Source organism: Eretmochelys imbricata, chromosome 1 (assembly GCF_965152235.1).
Source record: "Eretmochelys imbricata isolate rEreImb1 chromosome 1, rEreImb1.hap1, whole genome shotgun sequence".
Taxonomy (NCBI): Eukaryota; Metazoa; Chordata; order Testudines; family Cheloniidae; genus Eretmochelys; species Eretmochelys imbricata.
Window position 1 is genome coordinate 250,659,766 of NC_135572.1, and position 22,547 is coordinate 250,682,312.

General features: G+C 40.2%; 1 protein-coding gene across 2 annotated transcripts in view; it reads left to right on the forward strand.

The window, feature by feature from the left end:
- KDM5A (lysine demethylase 5A) overlaps positions 1-22,547 on the forward strand; it is an 84,902-nt gene that overhangs the window by 1,277 nt on the left and 61,078 nt on the right. The window contains exons 2-9 of one of the 2 annotated variants that reach the window (XM_077827510.1): positions 1,346-1,423; positions 3,059-3,181; positions 5,602-5,772; positions 6,260-6,394; positions 13,028-13,133; positions 14,762-14,850; positions 18,344-18,502; positions 19,616-19,735. In XM_077827510.1, the coding sequence (XP_077683636.1) occupies positions 1,346-1,423; positions 3,059-3,181; positions 5,602-5,772; positions 6,260-6,394; positions 13,028-13,133; positions 14,762-14,850; positions 18,344-18,502; positions 19,616-19,735 (981 nt within the window). The remainder of the gene's footprint in view (positions 1-1,345; positions 1,424-3,058; positions 3,182-5,601; positions 5,773-6,259; positions 6,395-13,027; positions 13,134-14,761; positions 14,851-18,343; positions 18,503-19,615; positions 19,736-22,547) is intronic. The other variant, XM_077827520.1, reaches the window with a different exon arrangement.

Consider the following 22,547-nt stretch of genomic DNA (forward strand, 5'->3'; position numbering starts at 1 on the left):
GCAGCAGCAGCAGCTTCTCGGTAGAATCTACTTGGAACAATTTCACATTACAACACAATTCTTAAGTGCAGACAAGAATAAATCAACTTTAAAATAGAGTAGCAAAAATAAAAAGATTAAAATGGTTGAGGGAGGAAGGAGAGGAGAACCCACAGAGCTGGTGTAGCAGTGAACTTAATAGTGGCAGAAGCTATTGCTTACATTTTGTGTTCCTCAGGCTTTTTCCTTCTGTTCTCTGTGATTTGCTGGAATCTGCTTAGTTTGCTTTGTGACATGGTGAAAGCTTGACTTCCAGGGAGTTACCCTTTCTAAACTAAGCAGAGTCCTTTGGCTTGATTGTGGAATCCAGGAGATCTGAAGAAACCGGTCAAGATTCTGTCCAGTAAAACAGCTTGTGATTTCTTTGCAGTTGAACTCTTGGTTTTGGCCTTGTATGGTTGATTAGCAGGTTGCATTGCAGTGATCTTCAAATTGAACAGTCAGGTTCAGTTTAAAATCTGCAGTAATGATTAGATGGAACACTTTACGTTCAGCTTACGTATTCATTATTTCTCTTTGTTATTTTATGTTGTGCATATTTTAAGTTGTGAATGTCTTCTCATTTTATTGTAGATATGCTGTATAATTTATTAAATGTTTCTTAAAGTACTAGAAAATGTATTGTGCTTCCTTGGAGTTAACACCAAATTTGAGAAACAAAGTTGGGTTGCACTATGTTTTTTTTTTTCTGCCCGTTAGACTTTTTTGGCCTGTGATGCTCTAAGATCCCATTTATGAGGGTTAAATTTCTGACTGTCGTATTCTCATCTTTATTACATGTCTAGTTCCCTTCATGTCCATATGTGCTAACATCCCTGCCTCAAGCGCTGTAGTTTATTTGAAGTTAGTTGTTTTTATTAGTTAGATTTTGAAATAGCCAGGGTTTACAGACCTTTTTTTAAAAAGTCCTGCAAAGTGGTAGCCCTACCATATGGTTCTGTCCTTGAAAGGCTCCACTATGTTCTAACTCAGTCTAAGGTAATATCAATCTAAATATTTTAAGCTATGGTATAGTTTGTATTTCTACTTTCATGGGCTCTGTATTGAGGCAACTTAATATCTTTTCCTTACTCCTAACTCAAATATTGGGAGAAGCTCATTAATTATGAAGTTGTTGTGCTTTTCTAAAATGGAAAATTCTCAGACAGATTAGAATACTAAAAAATCCTTGATTTGCTCTTTCTGTGATCAGCTGATGATTTGCACAGTTTTGAAATTCTCAGGAGACATTTTTTGCATTTGTGGGAGAAGTTATGATACAATCCTTATATCAGACACAGTAAAATCTCTCTCTCTCTCTGTTTAGGACTGGCAGCCTCCATTTGCATGTGAAGTACAAAGTTTTCGTTTTACCCCACGAGTCCAGCGCTTGAATGAACTGGAGGTGAGCTTTTGCACCATTGACATAATTTTGTATTCACACACAAAGCAATATAGGTCTCCTTGCTTGAGTTTTGCATCTTGACTGGTTTTTGGATTGGTAGACTTTAATATCCCACAGACCACATGAGTGCTTACAATTGGCACTAGCAGAGTTTGGATAAAGTAACTCTCAGACTTTGAGATCTGGTTTTTATTTTATTATTCAAAATAATCACAAGAAGTTTTTTATACTAGGCTGAAAACATTTAAAATGAATGCCAAGGACCATGTTGTGTAGTAAGAGTAGCTAGTGTTTAGCCCTCAGAACTCCCCGCTGTTTTTTTCATAAGGTGTTTATTGCTGTTCTTAATCCCAAAATTGCCTAATTTTTAACCACTTTGATAATATCTCTTAAATCTTTAAAACAAAAAACCAGCAAAAACCCCACCACTAATAGTTCATTTTATTGGTCTATCCAGATGGTTAGAGTACTCACCAGGGGTGTGGGATACCCCCAGTTCAAGTCCTCCCACCATGTGAGTGGGAGAAGGGATTTGAACAGGGATTGGCCACCTCTCAGCTATGTGCCCTAACCACTGGCCTATAGGATATTCCCCCCCCCCCAAGCTGCTTGCAAAAAAATACCAACCAAAAAACAATGTAGGTGCCTAATGCCAAAAGAGTGTTTGCAGCTGAGAATCCCAAACAAATTGAGGTGCCTCTCTGTAGCTGGAATTAGGTGTTGAACTCCTGGAGAGTGGCAGGGCTGAGGACACACCCCTCATCTGGGCATCTACCATTGGCTAGCTTGGGCAAGGAGCCACTCAGTGTTCACTTTTGTGAATACTGTTCTGAAGTGCCTATATTCCTCCATATTTAAGCCTCTCACTGCCAGATGCTGGGACTGCTTGACAGGGGATGGATCACTTGATAATTGCCCTGTTCTGTTCATTCCCTTTGAAGCATCTGGCACTGGCCATTATTGGAAGATGGTACTGGGGTAAGTGGACCACTGACCCAGAATGGCGTTCTTATGTACGTACTTAGTTGTATGGGAAGTCTGAGTATCTAACCCAGGCTTTGTGAATCCCAGTGATTTTCTAGACACCTGAAAGTTAGGCGAGGTGATGCTGAGCATCACCATGCTCAGATTCTTTTGTGAATCTAGCCTTATTTGTCTCTCGGTTTGTGCGTGCGTCTCCTTGTGGAACAAGAACCACTGAGCGCTCCAAAAATGCTCCAGGAGACCTTGCATAGTCCAAGGCATGTAGTAGCTTTGCTGTTCCTAAAATTTTTGTAATATTAACAAATAATAGATGATCTTACATTCCTGCCTAGAATGTATGTATGTTTGGTTTTTTTCATGAGCTTACATCTTGGCTTTAAAAAGAGAAAATTGTTCTGGATAGGAAATTGGCTCATAAGTTATCCACAAGAGTGCATAGTTTAAAACAAAAGTTTATGAAGGTTTTCTTCATTATTGACATTTCTGCCTCCCGTTGTTTTACAGGGAAAATGAATAGTAAATTGTCACATTCGTAGTTACATTATAAACATGTAAATAGTGTTTCCTTTGATTCATTTCTGTCTTGATTCTAGGCATTTCTTTCATGTCTGACTAGGTTCAGACCCATCTGTATTCTTGTTGTGATTATAGGCAATGACCAGAGTGAAACTGGACTTCTTGGATCAGTTAGCAAAATTTTGGGAACTTCAAGGTTCCACTTTAAAAATTCCTGTGGTGGAGAGAAAAATCTTGGATCTGTATTCTCTGAGCAAGGTGAGTAAGATTCTTCGGGGAAGCAGGGGCTACCTGGGGTGATGGTAGCGGTTTTGTGCAGATTTTGCACTGGATATACCATGAAAACAAGGAGATACTTAAAATATTTGTAATCGGAATGATTACAAGGAAATGGCAGACAATTACAAGTACAGATAGCAATTACATTTGTGTTTGTGGCTCAGTATGCAATATGAAAGCCCTGGAAAATTAACCAGTAACTTTACTGGCCAGTTCTTCTCTTTGCTGCTCTCTACACATTTTAGGGCAGAACTATAGGAGTGTAGAGCTCTTTGCAAGACTAAGGACATGTCTACACTTGGAAATTTACCAAAATAGCTACTCTGGAATAATTATTTCGTAGGGGGCAGTGTGTGACAGCATAATAGGTGCCAGCCCTGTGTGGGAAGGAGAGCCTAGAACAGCTATGTTGGTATAAGCCCCCACGTGAGATACTTTGGAGTAAGAGTGCCTTTTTCCAGTTTAGCTGCTAAAAGTAGTATTTTGCTGATATAAACTGCATCTATACAAGAAGGGTTTTGCCTACATAGCTGTAGCAGCAAACCTTTTTGATCGTAGATTAGGCCTACGAATGCGTGGTGGTACTAGCACTGCTAGATCAAAGCCAGTTTCCACTTACTCATCAAAATGTGCTTGTCTCAGGTGAGTGGAAATGTGTAGAGTGTGCAGTAGAGTAAGTGGTGTTGGAACAATTTGTAGAGTGAGGGTGCTGAAAGCCATTGAACAAAACTTGTAAACCCTGTATACTTGTAAACAAAACTACTTAAAGCTGGGGGTGCTGCTGCATTCCTAGTTCTGGCACCCTTGAGTAGGGTACATTGCTTTAAAAGATTATGCTTTAGAAGAATTTGTTTTTCATAGACAGCCTTATGGGCAATGTGTATGTTAACTTTGCTTAACTGTCTTTGGAAAGCATTGAAGGTTTATTTCCATGTCTGCCGTGGTTTGTTAGGAAATGATACAATAGTCTTTGCATAATGCAAATGGGAATGATATTTGGGATACTGGCATGAATTAGAGCAGGGACCTCAGTTCTGTATGAGTTAATACTTTAGTTGTCTAACTAGTTGATAGCACAAATTACTTGCTTTGTTTAGTGGAAACTCACTGCAAAGATTGTTTTTATTTTGTTAGTATCTAGGTAATTGGCCATCATTGTTCAGAATGGGTGGGTATAAACTTTGGTTGCTTTCACTATGTTGCTCATCTTATAGAGTGAGTCACAGCTTCATTCACTTGTTATGGGCACTCCATAAAGCTTGGTTATTCTAAGCTAAGGTGTAATCATAGCTTTACCTAATGGATTCTCTAATTACTTTTAAAACTGAACTGGAGAATACCTTGGAATGTGAAAAAACAAAGGAAATAGAGGAAAGTGTGATTTTAATTGTTACTTGTGTTAACGATTATAAAAACTGACAACTTAAAATCTAAATGACTTTTCACTTAGGCTTTTGCACTTCACTCAGTTTAGAAGCTAAATTGATAATGTTTTCACTTTTTAGTTCCACTGCAGTAATTATGCTTTGGTGTTTGCCTTTCCATCAGTCCCTGCAGAGTTAGGCATATAACTTGGGCTCTTTGAGGAGGAAAGACGTTTACCACCAAACTGAAGAGGTCTAGAAATGTTAAGAATCTTTACAAAATGTAAATGAAACCAGGATATGTCTATTTTGGTTTTAAACTGTTTCTCAGTGACCCTTAAAAGGGTGGGGAGAGAATAGAAATGTGTTCAGAGGAAGCAGCTCCTGTGACGTTCATTTGGAGACAAATGGACTGTTTTTCAGGTTAAATAAATTAGTCCTATGTAGCCAAAGAGGACTTTGTATGTGAACTGATAGACTCAATGGCTATTGAAATAGTATGGGTGCAGCAGTACTGATCTAGTTGGAAGGAGAAGTCAGTGTCTCCACTTCTGACAGTAGTTTCTGTTTCATCCAGGGTTCTCTCTTGAGAATTTTGTAATTCTGGAGTCCTGAGCTTCAATGCTTCCTTCTATATTGGGTCTGTTAGAATTGACTCCGCTTCTGGCCAGACTCTTGTGTTTTTCATCAGACTGCACATCTGATGAGAGCTGACTTTTTTTATTTTGTTCTGACAGTGGGTTTGTATTCTTTCCAACACGTCGGAAAAGCACTGCTTGTTCGTCTCTTTCGTATACACTTTTTATTTATTTCTGAGCAATGGGGCTGTAATAAAAGCATCAGGTGACTGAGACATGTATGTGTTTGTTAAAGTACTGCCCCTGCAGGAAAAATCTCCAAATCATAACTATGGATCTCTGAGTTTCACGGAACCTTTGAAGGTTTGGTTTGTATAGTCATGTATGATTCATACAGAATGGTTGGAAGAACTCAAAGTTCCTTAAAAAAGTTTCTAAAAAAAATGTTTTGTTTCAGATTGTTGCCAGCAAAGGAGGCTTTGAGGTGGTCACTAAAGAGAAGAAATGGTCCAAAGTGGCTAGTCGACTAGGCTACCTGCCAGGAAAAGGCACTGGATCACTGCTGAAGTCTCACTATGAACGGATACTGTACCCCTATGAACTCTTCCAGTCTGGGGTTACCCTTATGGTGAGAGACTTGTTCCCTTCCATGGTAGAAAGATGGGACCCAAACTGCGTCAGTTTATTGCTGTATACTAAACTGTCACATGTGGCTCTGTGCTCCTGAAAGCAGAAAGTACTTTCATCAAACCAGCACCTGTTCACATTTGGAAAAATAGAATTAGAAGTTGCATTGTGATCTGGAGTAGTGATTATACTTTTAGGTTTCTTCGATAGGTGAGAGATCAGTTTTGTCAGGAATGGGATACAGGGCAAAGAGTGATGTACCTGTTTGGGAAGGTGTCTTTATTACTCTTTGTTAGGAAGCTGTCAAGATTCAATCTTCTTATTTCAGGGTGCATGCAGTGATTTATCTCTTGTCCAAATGGCATGTCCACTGCAGTATGACTTCACCAGTAGCCCTATTCCTCAACAAACAGGATGATTCACAGACCGTAGAGAGTCTGATCCCCTGATCAATCAACCCAGTGTCCTTCTGTGCTCTGATCCTTTAGGGCATCCAAAAGCCAAACTTGGACCTTAAGGAAAAAGTGGAGGCAGAGGACCTCGGCTCTGATGCCCAGGCTTCCCCAAAGCAGGGCACAAGAATGAACGTTGTGCTGAAGAGAACCAGACGCATCAAATCCCAGGTACCCACATTACTTGGCCACTACAGACAGAGTGCATTTATTCTTTGCACCAGTGCAATAGCCTTTGTCTGGCCGTGGGAGCCCACGCAAATGTGCCACAAGGAAGCAGTCCTTTTTTTAAACTCCAGAGATATGTATCTCTTAGGCCTGGTCTATTCGCAGAAATCATATCAACTTAACTAAAGTTTGGTTTTGTAAACAGATATAGTTAAACTATTTTCATATTTTCAACTGGCTTATATTGTGTTTGTTTGCATCAGTGAATGCACCAATGCAAACTAAATGGATATAAGCTAGTTGTAAACTGATGTAAAAGTGTGTCGAAGTGGAGCTTGCATCCATTTAACTAAACTTTGTTTTTAGACTCGCCTTTATTTAAGCAGATGTAAGCTTGTGTGCAGACAAGGCATTACAGGCAGTGGAAAACTGTGGAAATGGGACCAATTATCACAAGATTGACTGACAGTTTTTTGTGAAGAGCTTGCAGTGGGGAGGGAAAATGCAGAGTGATGCCTGGGAAATCTGTTCCCGTTCCACAGCTTTTCTCCTGAAAATAAGCAGTCTCTTTTGTGTGGGTTAAGGCTATTATTGCTACAGCAACATCTGATATTTTACTAGGCAATATTGAAATTCCACAAGGACCACCAGTAACTTTCCCTTCAAACTGAAACAGCATCATTTTACATGTCGGTACATCAAAAAAGACCTTGAAGTCTTGGCCTGATTTTCCCTCTCTTTGTTTCTTTCCCTGCAGTCTTGTTTAAGCAGGCCATCTCTGTTTCTGATAAAATAACATGCTCATTATAAAAAGAGAATCTCTGAAAGTTTTTGGACTGGGTCCATGTGGCACGAACTAGTGGCTTCTTGCTGGCCAGTCAGTGGGACGTGGCTGAAAGCTGGGTTTTAATTTAATCTTTTTTTACTATTTGCACCATGCCATTCTGGACGTATTTTAAGCACACTGAAATTTCTTTTCCATATCTAATGCTATCAAAAACGTGTCTTTTTCCAAAGTGCACATCTCATGCCACTCGGGCTTCCCTTCACTTTTGCTGAGTATCCCTCAGCTTTAGTAAATAGTATGTTTTGTTTCTCTTAGATTATGGTTCATTTAGACAGGGTTGTCTTTTATCTGATATCACTTTTTGGCAGACTTACTACATTTATTTGTATAATGTAACCATATACAAAAACATCATATCAGTAGTACTAGGCTGTGATCATGTGAGATCTCTCAAACTATGTTGTCTTGGGTATGGTCAGTACATGGATGGGAGATACCCACCCAAGAAAAATCCAGCATGCTACAGGAACTGCTGCTCCTCACTAAGTATGTGGAACTCTTCTGAGCTGGTATTGAGCCATTGTCTAGGGGGCACTGTGCTATTGTGTCTTTTTCAGATGAGATATAAGAGACCCTGCATCATTAAGATCTCATCGCTCTTTTTACAAGACTGCTTTCAGTAGTTTCAGTAAAACAATGGTATTCCTCACTCTCCCTTCTAAAAACTGTTCATAGTGTTCCTGGTACAGAACAGCTGCTGCATTTCATTGGTGGGTGAGTTATCTTCACACATGTAGTCTGCAAAGCTCATTATTGTTGACATATACAAAAATGTCTTATAAAATCTAAGCATGCTTTCAATTATTTTAGCACTTAACAAAAGAAATGAATTCTCCAACCCCTGAGAAACTCAGCTCACTCACTTCACTTAATCAGGAAAAGCCTAAATATTTTTGATACATTCAGAAGGTCTAATAAACTTGTTGGACTTACTGGGGAACTGAATTCAAAGCAGAGATGTGTCCCTTATTCTCCTGTTGAGAATGCCCTGCTCCTACCCGCAAATAGCATGACTGCAAATCTAGGGACGGTTTGCAAAATGTTCCAGGTTCAGTTGCAGGGCAGGTGCTTACGGAGAGAAGCAGTCTTTACTGTAGACAGGAATCCAAACCACCTAGCCCTTTTTAGATTAAAGTGAACACCTTGATTTGTATCTAAACCAGCTGTGGAGCCCCTAGAACCTACATGTTTAATATGCCTCAGATGTGAATATCCATCAGATAAACATGCTCCTGTATGCTGCATCAGATGAAGATTACCTATGTAGAGTATGTTGCCAGTAATCCAACTGAAGGTAACAGTTATGGCTAACTGTGGTGATCTCTGTATCTGAGAAGAGTTTCTAAGTGGGAGGCAATATTACATTTTAAAAAGCAGAGAAAGTACTGTGGACCTATTACTTACAGATCAATTAGCTAAGAATGAGAATAGCAACAGTTTGGAACTAGTGACTGCAAGTTACTTGAATTAAGTATGGTACTGCTGCATTTGTGAAACAAAGGTACTAGATTTCAGGAAAGCCAGATTTTAAGAAATGTAATAGAGATGCGAGAGAAGGATATATTAAAATTCTCCATTGTAAAAGAAGGTTGGGAATCTTTAGATTCTATAATTAAACCACAACTGGCTACAAACCCACTGAAAGAACAAGAAGAGGAATATTGAGAAGTCTTTCCAAAACCAAAGATCTGTTTTAACCAGTCCTATTCTTTCTCCCATTACCGCAAAATAAAACTCTTGTAAATGGGAATGGTGGGGAAGGCAAGCAATAACTTAGTAAAGGGGTGCCAGGAAAGGAAGAAAAGTTTAAAAAAAAAAAAAAAAAAAAAAAAAGATGAACACTGGAAAATAAGGATGACTTTACAAATGTTGGAAAGCAGGTCACTTATTAAATGAGTTTCAGAGTAGTAGCCGTGTTAGTCTGTATTCGCAAAAAGAAAAGGAGTACTTGTGGCACCTTAGAGACTTACCAATTTATTTGAGCATAAGCTTTCGTGAGCTACATGCATCCGATGAAGTGAGCTGTAGCTCACGAAAGCTTATGCTCAAATAAATTGGTTAGTGTCTAAGGTGCCCCAAGTACTTCTTTTCTTTTAGAACAGGAGTGATATTAATAACTGAAAAATGGCTTAGATACATTTTTCTTTTACTACTTAATTTAATAATTTTAAGGGAAATATTGTTTAAAAATAAAGAGCAGATTAGGAATACTGGAAAATATGGAGTAAAGACAAATAAGATATAAGGATGCATCCTTGGCTGTTAAGGGATTAGACTAATGAGCTTACTGAACTGCTGATAATTTATTTCTAAAAAAATCATTGTACTGGAAGGAAAGAGAAGCCAATGTTGCTCTAATCTTTTAAAAGATGTTATATTAAAGTGATACCAACAACTTAAAATCTAGAGAAGTTTTTAGAAGAGTTAAAAGTTCCTGGCAACACATCTGCCCTGAGTTCCCTTACCAATTTTTGTGGTTTGACAATCACACTTCACTATTTTGAAAACATTTTTGTGTTAGTGTGGGAGATAATTGCGGTGGAAACTGTTCAAAGAAACAATTTAACTTACTATATAAAAAGTGTTGGGAATGCACAAAGCAATAAAATAAGTTTTGTTCTCAGTTATAATAATCTTAGGTGCTACTTGTTATAATAATAATAGAAGGTTAAAAATATCTCATAGAAGTGACCTTTTCAAGTTGATGGTGTCCCTTGAAAGGATGAGGTACTTAAACCCATAATTGGATCCTGTTACAGTGTGTTCTTGATTTTTCAGTTTAGCAATTGTGGGACGATGGAGTAAATAAAGAAATCTGTTAAAATATTAGAGAAAAATATGGTGATGACAAGTCTACTTCGTTGCATGCTCAGTCACAAACCCTAGTTAGGAATAATAACATTGTGCGCTTATTAAACCACATTGTTAAGGCAGAATAACTTCAAAAGCACGTATACTGTGTGACTGATACAAGTGTGTCTGAGGTTGTTAATTTTTTTTTTTTTGCTAGAGTGCAAGTTTGAAGTTGCGATATATATGGCTTTTTGGTATCTGTTGGAGATGGAAGTGAAAGCCTCATGGAAAGTTGGAGCGCGTTGCACTGTAAAAGTGGCATGAGACTTTTCCCATCCTATCCCTTTAATTCCATGCTTTCACAATTGAGTTGGGAGGTGTCTTGATGCAACCTTAAGTGTCACTAAATGAAGTGTGGATTTTAATAATCTTGAATGTTTTTGATATTCATAGGTTAGTCTGTTTGTGAACAAGTGCTATTTGTTTTATAGGCATTTATTAGATAGAATTTTTTTGGTTGGTTTCCTTCTGGTTACATAACTTGTGCTTTTGATACATGTGGTGTTCTATTTACCTGATGAGAGGAATTAGTGGTTATAGATTTTGAAGCAATCATTACCTTTCATTACCTTTTAAATCATTACCAATCATTACCTTTTAAAATATGTTTACTTAGAAGTATAATGGAATTAGAAGGACTAAGAATTGAGAAACATGGTTTTTATATTTAAAAAAAAAAGGCAGGAAAGCTTGATTTAATTTTTATAATTCTATCAAAAAGCAATGTGAGAAGAGAACTTGATAGATGTAATGTCTGAATTTTAGTAAAGAATGATAGTCAAGTTAATTTTTCAAACGAAAGTAAGGATTGGGATTACGACAGGCAAATGGACTAAAAATTGCGTGAAAATCTGTAAATAAACAGAGAAGATTTAATGAGAACATTGTGTTTGGGGGAAGGAGGTAATCTGATACCACTGGGATCTCTCATAAATCCCATTTTATCTGTTTTCATTAATCATATGGAGTAGTGGGAAAACAGTGTTCCCATAAAATTAAAGGGATGCTAACTTGAAAAATCACATTTGTCTGAATGGTGTACCTATATACTAAAATATTTTATTGCTATGTTTTGGTTTATATGCTTTGTACATTCTCATGGACATCAAGATCAGTTACACCATTGTCCAATGTCAGTCAGTTTTTCACTTGCTAGAAAGATTTCTATGAACATAAAGAGGTGAACAGAAATACCCTTTAAAATGTAAGTAATTAAAAAAATCAGGACATATTAGAGTGCTGTATCAAACTGTATTTTAAAGCCAGTTTTTAAAAATACAGGTTGATAGTGTCCCTTTAAATTATGAGTGGGAACATTACCATTACCAGTGGGAACAGAGGCATAACACAGATGATCTACCGGATATTTGAACATGAATAGAAAATAACTGATATTCAGAATGGAAAGTTGCAAGTTAATATACTGGCTGACAAAACGAGACCAAACACAGAATCCAGTTGGAGGGAAAATCTGGACAGCACTAGTGCTAAACAAAACCCAAAAAAAAAACCCCTATGGTGACTAGCAAATGAGACTTGTGTTTCAGTCCATTTTGGCAGCCAACTAAAAGAACAAACATGAAAATTTGACATGAATACTTGGAAATTATATTCTCTGTTTATAGCATTATTGTCATTGCACATGGGGTTTCTCGTTCAGTTTTGAGCACAGCTTACCAGAAAGCTTTTTTTTTTTTTGACGTCACCAAGGATTGTGATAGGTGCCTCGCAGTACCAGCAGAGACCTGATTCATGCCCCCAAGGAGCTAACAAACTTATCTCAGACGTAATACAAGAAGAGTAAAAAGTTTGTAAAGGGGAGCAGGAGAAGGAAGGGCAGGCTAACATCAGTAAGATAGTGCAGTTTCTCAGTGAGCATTAGTGGGCAGCATGATGGGTTAAAAATGTTTTAGTTGACTGGCTTGAAGGCTTTGTAGGAGCAGCAGGTCTTTAGGAGGGACTTGAATGAAGAAAAGGTAGTTGCCTGGTGTACCAGCTCAGGAAGGACATTCCATGGGTAGGCAGTAGTATAAAAGAAAGTTTGTGGATAAAGTGAGAGAGTTTTTGAGAAGTAAGTGGACAGAAGATGTATTGAGGTTCTCATCTCTGGTGGAGTGGAGGTAATGATGGAATAAAACAAGGTTGGATAAGCCTATATTACCTATTACAATGGAATCTGGGTTCATGACTAGGACTCCTAGGGACTATGGTAATATAAAAGTAATGAGGCTCCGTTAGTTATGGAGGACTGTGAATGAATGGACAGGAAGGGACAAAACATTAGAAGAGAACATCCCTGCATTGTCAGGGGGATGGCCTGGATGACCTAATAAGTATTTTCCATTGCTTAATTCATATGATTTGAAGCGCACCATGTGTAGGTAGGGGCTGTATGGAATAGTAAATCTGCCACTGCATCTGAAAATCCAAGCCCAGACAAGGATTCAAGAAGACCTATGAAGTGTGAACATCATTAATAGTTTGTGGATATATCCACTCACTCTAGGGAGCAAATGAAAGGTGCCACATAAATAATGTATTTATTAATATCAAACTTTTCCTGTTCCATAGTAACTTGGAAAGTGTTGCATTGATGTTTGATTGTTTTTGCCAGAAGTCAAACCTAGTCCTCCGTGATAACTTGTTGTATAGATTGACCTTTGTAACAAAACTTTTTAATGCTAAACGTGGAGACATCTGTTTGGAGAATTGGAAGGGAAGTTCCAGTCTGTGTTTCATTGCATTTCCATTCTTGCATTTGGATACTGGGTTTGGGGATGAAAAGTCAGGCCTTCCATCTTCTATGGGTAAAGCAGATATTGTGAGCGTGAATGGGGCAATGAGAGGAAGAGAGTAGAGATACAAGTGTACAGTGAGTAGTGGAGACCTGGAAGGTAAATGCTGATGGTGTTGTGCTGATCTGGTCTTGTTTTCAGGCAGAGGCAGGAGAGATGAGTAGAAATACCGAGCTGAAGAAGCTGCAGATCTTTGGAGCTGGACCCAAGATGGTGGGACTGGCATTGGGAGCAAAGGATAAAGAAGGTAAATAAGCCTCTGGTTTATCCTGTGGGAAGGACTCTGAAACAGTCTTTTGAACCAAACCTCGCTGCTCTCTCTGGAGACAAGTGGGAAGAGGTCAAAATGAGCCACTATGATGGAAAAAAGTTAAACATTTTGGGATTTAATTCATGGGGAGGTTGACAGAACTCATGGTGGCTAACCACATTGGCTGGACTCTTAATTTGATAGTCATATTTCTGTATTTAGGAACCATACTGTACTAGTTGAGAATTACTGGACTTGAAAAAACACCAGTCATGCTAGATAAGCGCACAAATTGTAAGGTTTCAAAGTAGCAGTCGTGTTAGTCCATATTCGCAAAAAGAAAAGGAGTACTTGTGGCACCTTAGAGACTAACCAATTTATTTGAGCATAAGCTTTCGTGAGCTGCATCCGATGAAGTGAGCTGTAACTCACGAAAGCTTATGCTCAGATAATTTTGTTAGTCTCTAAGGTGCCACAAGTACTCCTTTTCTTTTTGCAAATTATAAGGGTAATCCACTTTGTTTCATGATGTACCTGGATCTCCTGTAAAGATCAGCAAGGGAGGGTTTGCCCTTCCCAAGTCATATACAGCTTGATACAACTGGCAGTTTACTTCTGGGGGAATTCTGTGCCTAAAAATTGTGCACACATTTTAAAATTCTGCATATTTTATTTGTCAAAATAACACAATATAATCACTCCAGTTTCAATTATTTTGGTAACTTGTTTCAAAATACCTGTCAACAAGTATGTCGTCAATACAGACAACAGCAAAAAAGACTCTCCCAGGAGTAGAGAGTTAAAAAAACCCCTACAACAATCCAGTTCCAGTTGGGAGGTGCTGGAGGCGGGCTGTTTGGGGCCTCCAGAGCCCAGACACCTGGACTCCCAGAGCCCAGCTGCGGGGCACCACCTGGCCCAGACACCCACACCCTCTTCTACCCAGAGCTGAGTCACAGGGCATCTCACTCCCCCTCAGAGCCCAGCCACAGGGCACCCTCTGGCTCAGACACCCATGCACCCCTCCCCCTGGGGCAGCCCCCGGCCCAGACACCAGTCCGCCATTCCCCACAGATCTCAGTCATGGGGCAGCCTCTGGACACCAGGTCCCCTCTCCTCCTCTTCCCCCCACACCCCACAGAGCTCAGCTGTGGGGCAGCCCCCAGCTCACACACCAGCACCCCTTTACTCCTCCCAACTTCTTTACTGTCCTGCCGGGGGACATGGTGTGGTGCAGCCCTGCCCTTCCTTGCCCTTTGCCAGAGCTGGCTGAGTCTCTCAGGTCCTCTCTTGTCCCAGGATCCAAGAGCGTGTAGCCTCAAGCCCTGCCAGGCTGGGCACTCCGCTCACTGCGAGTTGGGCTCTGCAGGATCCAACGACCCCTAGTGGCAGCCAGAAGTTCTGTTTGGGAAACAATTCTGTGAAATTCTGCAGTTTGCAGGGGTGCAGAATTCTCCCAGGAGTACACTGGTCAGGTACACCAAAGAGTTCTGGCTTTCTCTACAGCACTAAGTAGTATTGCTGCCAAAGGCAGGGTACCAGGCTGGACTTGACATGATCCTTGTATGTTGGCTCTTTCTTTACGCTGTATTAATGAAATGTATGTGACTTTATTTTACTTCAAGACGAGGTCTCTCGAAGACGCAAAGGTACCAAGTCAGAAGCGTTTGGCATGCAGATGAGGCAGCGCAAAGGGACAATTTCTGTCAACTTCGTAAGTGTGATTTCTTTGCTCTGGAGCACATGAGGAAATGAAGCTTGGGTTACTTTTTGATTTATTTGTGCCGTTGGGAAAATAGGGCACTGTAACAGATATTAGATTATCTGCTGTATGGTGAGAATTTGAATTAATCACAGGAAAAACATTCCATTTTAGGTTGCGATTCTACCTTAGTTTGTCAGAAAAGAAGGGTATTCTATCCTGAAGAGGCTGGCCCGAGACTCAGGAGATCTAACTTAAATTCTCTCCTCTGCCACAGATGTTCTGTATGATCTTGGGCAAATTGGTTTGTGTCTCTATGCTTCAGTTCTCCAACTGTAAAATGGAAATAGCCGTACTCTCCTTCCTCAGTGATATTATAAGAAAAAATACATTAGATTGTGAATATACCACAGTAATGGATACCATATGAGTATCTAAGATAGTCTAAACCAGTGCTTCTCAACCTTTTTGATACAAAGGACTGGCTTGCTGCTGTCCTAAGCTATGTCAGGGAAATATCTGGAACCAGCGCCAGTCCACAGGCTGGTCGTTGAGAAACAATGGTTTAAATTACTGAAAACAGGACTGAAAACTGCTTTTTTGAGATGAAACGTCTCATTTTTGTTAGTCTACGGGGAGAAAAATAAAGGGAAGAAATAAAATCTGTGTAGCTGTTTGATACTTGAGCATGGAAAAACAGCGTATAGTTTCTTTTATTTTATTGGATAACTCAAATGGTGTTATTTAAACTGTCATACTTGGTATGTGTACGCAATCCTGAATAAGGATTAGTACTTCTAACATGTCTAAATAAATTAAGTTCTGCACACTTCAAAAACAGCATACTGAGCATGCAGAATGCATTATTTTTCCTTAGCTTCAGAAAGTCTTCCCAAAGCTTGTTGTGGTTATTTGAAACATTAGTTATTCCCAGTTCGAGGAAGGGCTGTGGGACCTTTAACAAAAACTCAAATGAAATCTTTTAGATGAAGAAATGGCTTCTGAGTTAATTTATGGGGGTCATAAATTGCAATTTAAAGCAGCAGCAGCTAGGTGCTTGGAAGCAGATGGTGTTACCAGTGTGAATAGGCCTGAGCTTGTCTCACTTTCAAAACTAAAAGAACTGGATCCCTTTAGTACTTAGATGAGTTACTTGCTGAGAGTACATGATATTTCTAGGCTTGCTGTTTCTTCATGACAGGAATGGCTGCTATTAGTGATTTTCATTTTTTACATAAGAAAATTTTTACAATAAAATCTTATCTAGTCAGTTTTCACTTATAAGGACACCTGATTTTTGATTCCTGTTTGTGTTATCTCACACTTGTGGGTGGGGTTCAAATAAGGTAGCAATAAAAGCAGAAGCTTGCAGCTATATTGCCTTGGCTGTGGTCTTGTAAAACCAATATAAATGAATGGTGTTTGGGTATGGATAGTAGTTGAATGAGAGATCTTCAAGGAGGTAAGTCTCTGAAATGTACATGTCCTGTACGTCAGTCTATAGTTGTCATCTGAAGAATATACTACTGTAGTTTTGGTTGTCCTCCTTCCCTACCCATTTATTATTTTACCTTTGTGTAATTCTGTGCAAAAAATGCATAAATGCAAAAACATTGAGGATTTAATTGCACAAAAGTCACAAGATTTATTTGAGAGTCCCACAGCAACCATAAATATGCTTTTGTGTGTTTGCTTTACAGTATGGCTTTGATATTTAATCACACGTTAACTGTGCTGTAATACAAAATGTTGCACGTGTGTATTGAAGATGATGGAAAAAGGGCAGTGCTGTAGGATCATAGTATTGCTTGGTGGCAGTTGCTATAGTAAATGTTGCAGAACAGTTTCAACTGTAATCCCCTATTTCTACACACTTTGTTTCTGAAAGTAACCTGTTTGGCTGATGCTTTCCATCAAGAGCCTCTGCCATATCAGTTTTCTTGAGTTTGTTTGAGATGGTGTATTTTTCCTCCCCTCCTTCTCTGTGTTTAAAAAATAAATAAAACACCACAACAAAAAACCCATCACACTTTTAGACATTGTTAGGACACAAATAGCTTAAGTTTGAAACTTGGCCTGGATGTGATCTTCCATGAGGACTAGTGTTTTCACTAAATCTGGAAAACGGTGGACTTTTGCAGAATTCTGACCATTTGAAAATTTCCCATCAAGCATATGTAATTGAAAACTATGAGATTTTAAGGAGCATTGCATGCTTGCACACTTAGGGTGTGCATCCTCTCCTAAACAGGATGGAATATCAGTAGGGCTTTGCCTTACGTGATACATTCCTGTTGTGTTTCAGTCACTTAAAAGACTTGATGTTGTAGTGACAGCCTGACTTAGTTAAAACTACTGTCATCCTGTCTTGCTTTTTAGGCTACATAATAAAAAGATACAATCTGGGTTGTCTTTCATCTGTTGGGAACAATGGGGGAATTTGGATCAAGTAATGTGTTACATTTGAGTGTTCTAGTAACTGATTAAATGTAAAATTATTCTTCAGATACAGCAGGTGAGTAACGGACTAATGTATTTCGATTGTATCACAGCTCAGATTTATAAAACAAACATTTTAGGGACTTCAGCTATTTTTCTCCCTAAAATATACTCATCTTTACGGATCCTGGAGCTATATTTCTGTGACAAGCTCTAGCAGGAGGGAATTTGTGACCTTGATTGTGCAGTAATTTCCTTGGTTTTTGAGACAGTTCTTCAGGTCAGACAGTAAATGAGGAAGTGGTTTGCGGGAGCATGAGTTCTTACACTTTTACTTTGCTACTTGGAGTCCTTACCTTCATGTAATCAAAGAAGAATAAAGATGAAGGGGAAGGATTGTTAGCACTGGTGCATGTAGCTTTTGCCTTTGGATTCTCAGCTTGTAATTTGCAATGTTTCTCTGTTCCTGGGCTGGTCTATTTTTTGTCTCTGCATTTGAGAACAGCTTCAGATATAATTTCACTCATATTGTGGATACTGATGCGGTGCCTATTTTTGATCTAGCCACAGGGGCTCTTGCAGTGCACTGTGCAGAGATCTAATTTGAATTAACCGTCATCATTGGGGTTCAGAGAGTGGGAAAGCATTCATACTGAGGATGCGGCAAGGATGGATCCTCATCTTCTCAAAATTAATGTAAAATAGTTCTTCTAGTTAAAGTAAATGAGTTCTTCAAGTTATCTATTTGGAAGATACTTGATGATGCCCTTCCTCCCCCTGTGGCTCAGCTAGATGGATATTCCCTAGCTCCCTACCATCTTGTGTCTTTTCAGATTCTCAGATGTATGGCTGCCTTGGGAAGCAGGAGCTCAGTGGAGGTTTATCAGTGCTTCTCTTGTGGGGTAAGGTGGTGGGAGGGAGAGGATTCCCTAATGTCGAAGTATCAGATTTCAGCACTGTGTACTGTTGCATAGCTAGTAAGACTCTAGCAAGGCAGCTTATGGAAGGCAGCATCTGGGTAATGGAGATTGATCATAACATTACACTGACTTTTTTTTCTCCACAGGTTGATCTGTATGTTTGCTTGTTTTGTGGCCGGGGAAACAATGAGGACAAACTGCTATTGTGTGATGGATGTGATGATAGCTACCACACTTTTTGCTTGATTCCCCCTTTGCCTGATGTGCCCAAGGGTGACTGGAGGTGCCCGAAATGCGTTGCTGAGGTACAAGAACTACTCAAGCTCTCTGCATCTAATCATGTTGTTAGGAAGAGCCATTTGCAATGGTAGCTCAGCCCTTTGGGCGCTGTCTTCTTCCTCTTGTCCTTGGAGCAGAATGTGTAGGTTTATATTTCGTTTGGGATATTGTCAGGATGTGACCTGTGACTGTGTCTCCAGAGGCCCCTTGTTCCGCAGACACGGCTGCTGGGTAGCATAAGAAGGAAGAGCGTCTGCCGGGGAAGCTTAAAATTCTCTGGGCAGCTGAACTCTGCATAGTAAGAGCTGGGATTGAATTTGAGTTACCAGAGGGTGTTAATAAAAAGTAACTAGCCATCAGCTGTGTGACATGTTTGCATGTTCAGATATACTTCTGTGTACATAAATGCTGTCAGAGGGCTCTATTGGTGTTGAAAGGGGCATCGCGGAAATAGGCAAGGTGGACTAGCCTGTGATGTGACCAAGGCTGCTGTTTGCCCCCTCTCTGTGGATAAGACAGTGAAAGAAACTCCTCTGAATCTGTGCATGTCAGATGACTCAAGTTACTAACCAATTAGCATAAGACCATTATACCAAAGCAGTTATCCGAATAAACCCTCTTACCCCTTCCTCCCGCCCTCCACATATGCTTATCTTCTCTACCGCTAAACCAGCTACTGACTTACTAAAACACGGTGGGTGAGGTAACATCTTTTATTGGACCAGCTTCTGTTGGTTACCTCGCCCACCTTGTCTCTCTAATATCCTGGGACTGGTGTGGCTACAATTACACTGCGTTACTAAGACTTAAGTTTTGCTCTAGTGCAGTTCTGCTACAGCTGCTTGTCTTCGTGCCCGAATCTCACATAATCCCCTTTTCGCTTAAGGCTGCCTAAGTATCTTTGCTGTCCCTTGTTGTTCTGCCTTTTGGAGCGCAGGTGAAGCAGTCGGCTTGAACATGTTAGTTTGGCTGCCCAACTGTTAGTTGTGTGGTAGGAGCTGCCCCATATGCAGAAAGCAGTTGAAACCAGTATTTTGCTTTTGTATTAGCCAAGAATACTGACCTAGACCCTGATCTCCAGTAAGAGCCTGGCTGCTCGTCATCAGCTGTAGGAGTAATATTTGTATTGCCTCTCCTAGGAATGTAACAAACCGCGTGAGGCCTTTGGATTTGAGCAGGCTGTCAGGGAGTACACCCTCCAGAGCTTTGGAGAGATGGCGGATAACTTCAAATCTGATTACTTCAACATGCCAGTCCACGTAAGTATCCCTATTTGTCAGGATTTGTTACTGGGGAAGGCACTGAAGTATCAGCTGGCCAAGTTTTTGATGGGCATCTCATGATTGACTTAAAGGGACAATGTCAGTTTGAAATATGTAAACAAATGGTTTCGCTTTCTGGCATCTGGTCACGTCTCCTTCAGTTTCCCCTCTTTCTGCTGGTCGTCTGCTATTTCCTTCTGATGGATGGGTGACTTAGGCCTATACCCCGGCACAGTACTCTGGCCAAACTATTAAATTCCTTCCTTTTTCAGGGTTCAGCAAACCAGACAGTCCAAGTAATGTATGTATTCTTCCTCTAGCCCTTCCCCAAGCTTCACCTTGTATTTAATCCTTTTGACTCAGGCATGCTTCAAGTCTTTTGACCCCTGTTACACACCTGGACGAGTGTCCTCCTCACCTCCTCCATGGACGGTCACCAGAATGCTGTATTGGAACCAATGTTTGAATTGTACATGTTTCCATATCCACTGGGTTTGAGCAGCATCCAGACACTCATGCTAGTTCTTACCTCTCATGCACACTCCTGGGGTGCAGACTCCCTGTCTGGCACTCCCTCCTTGGGATGTAGGATCCTGCAGTCCAGCTGCCTTGGGCTCAAAGTCAAGTGTTTACCCACCCCCTTCTCTGTCCTCCCCCTTAAGTCGCCCTACCAGCTAATGCACATTTTCCCTAGCGATGGACATTCTGGTATTCAGTTCAGCTCTTTGGTGATGTTTGGCTGATAAAGTAAGGTACACAAGTTTTGTAAAGGAACTTTTTAATCGCATACACACAACTTTACTCTTAGACAGTATAGGGAATATACATCTCTATGCATAAACAACAAACAGCTGAATGTATTTCCCTCCTTCAGTCCTCTATTCCTGAGACGCTTTTAGGTTTAGTTTCCCTCCTTCAGGGCAACCAGGTCCCTCTGACCTTCCACTCCTTCTGCGCAGTCTTCTGGTTATGTTGAAGGACTTCCCTCCTCTTGTCAGAGAGTGTGTCCCATTTTAAAAGCAAGTCTGATGTTTCTTCCTGCTTCTTTTCTCATACTGAGATTTTCCCTTCTCCCTGCTTTCAAGTAGGGTTGCTGAAAGAGGGTCAATAAAAGTCAGTGACTCAGACTGTTGCCCTCACGGTACCATCTGGGAACGGCTCTTCAGTTGCTGATGGTCCTGTTTCAGATTCTCAGACCTGGTCTGTCTTCTGCCATAAAATGGAACAGATTAGTCATAGAGTTCATAAAATCAAATGGAATTCACACCTTTCTTGAGTTCAGTCAGTGGTCTTCACTAGGATTAACCAGCTAATGCAGGGTTGAAAGGAGGACTTTGTCCCTTGCTGGAAGCCCGCAAGCAAAACCAGTCCCCCCAGGTCTTGAGTTCGTACTAGTGATGTGCTGCCTCAGGCCTTTTGTCCTTATTTCACCCCATCTTGAGACCATTCTGTGAACTCTGTTCTTGTCTACAACCCACTTTCCGGACTTAGTGTTCTCTTCATGGAGAGCCCTTTAGTTTTCACTTCCTGGTCTCTGCAGTCACCTTCTGCTCCTTGCATATATTTGGACTCTGGATAGCCTTCCTCCAAGTCCTACCCTCCCTTTTCTTAACTGAGCCTTAGGCTTTTTGTATAGTTCAGTCATTTGACTCCCCTCCCTCATGATCACATGAACCACTGGGACTATATTGCTCATCAGTCCCTCCTGGGGACTATCTCCCAGCATGTTCTTCTTTAAAGGGCGGAGTTCTATAAGATTTGGATTAGTGGCACTTTCTTTTAAAGGACCTAGTATACTCTGTTACCCTAGCTGGTTTAACAAGTTTCAGATACCACTGCTCTCCGCTCCATACCAAGTTTTATTTTTAAAAACTACTTTTTCTTATTTATAAAAATGTCTCTGATGTTGTGTGTGAGAACCATACAAACTGGAGAAACAGACTATGGTCTGGTTATACAGAAAGAGCTGTCAGATGTGTAATATACAATATATAAGCCCTCAAATGAGAGAGAAGTTTCCCCACTAATCTTTTTTGCTGTAATAATCTAGGGATGGATTTGTGATTCAGTCACAGGACTGAAATGGAAGCTCTAGGTTCTGTTACTATTTCTGCTGTAGATTTCCCATAGCGTGGCACCTTGAACAAGACACATAATCTCTCTGCTTTGTTTCTTCCATCTGTAAAATGGAGATAATACTTCCTTAGCTGATAGGGTATGTGCCGCTGCATTAATGTTTGTGAAATACTGTGGTGATAAACACCATAGAAAAGCCAATATAAAAAAATAACTTCAGTGTTACTTGCAGCAATGATAGATTAAAAAAAGTTTCAGGCAAATGTGATTAAGTTTGTTGTCCCTTAACACTCCAGAATTAGTGAATAGTTTCCTTTTTGGAAAGGAGCACCTTGCTCAAGTAGAAACAAAAGAATCTTTCTGCCTCTTGTTTTTCTTATAAATCTGTGAGTGGCTGAGAGTTTAGGGGTTCGGGGAAGAAGACACTGGTCTGCTTGACCCAAATGGACAGCTGTTATCCAATTTGTTGTGATAGATGCACAGTCTGGTTCTTTGTTCAGTGGGTATCAGTCTGTTCTGAAGATCCGATTGAATTATTGCATATGTCATGGTTGCTGTCTTCCTTTCTGATGGGTATGTGGATAACCTGGTCTGGTGATGAAATTACATAAGAATGGCCATATTGGGTCAGACCAAAGGTCCATCTAGCCCAGGATCCTGTCTTCCGACATTGGCCAGTGCCAGGTGTCCCAGAGGGAATGAACAGAGCGGGTAATCATCAAGTGATCCATCC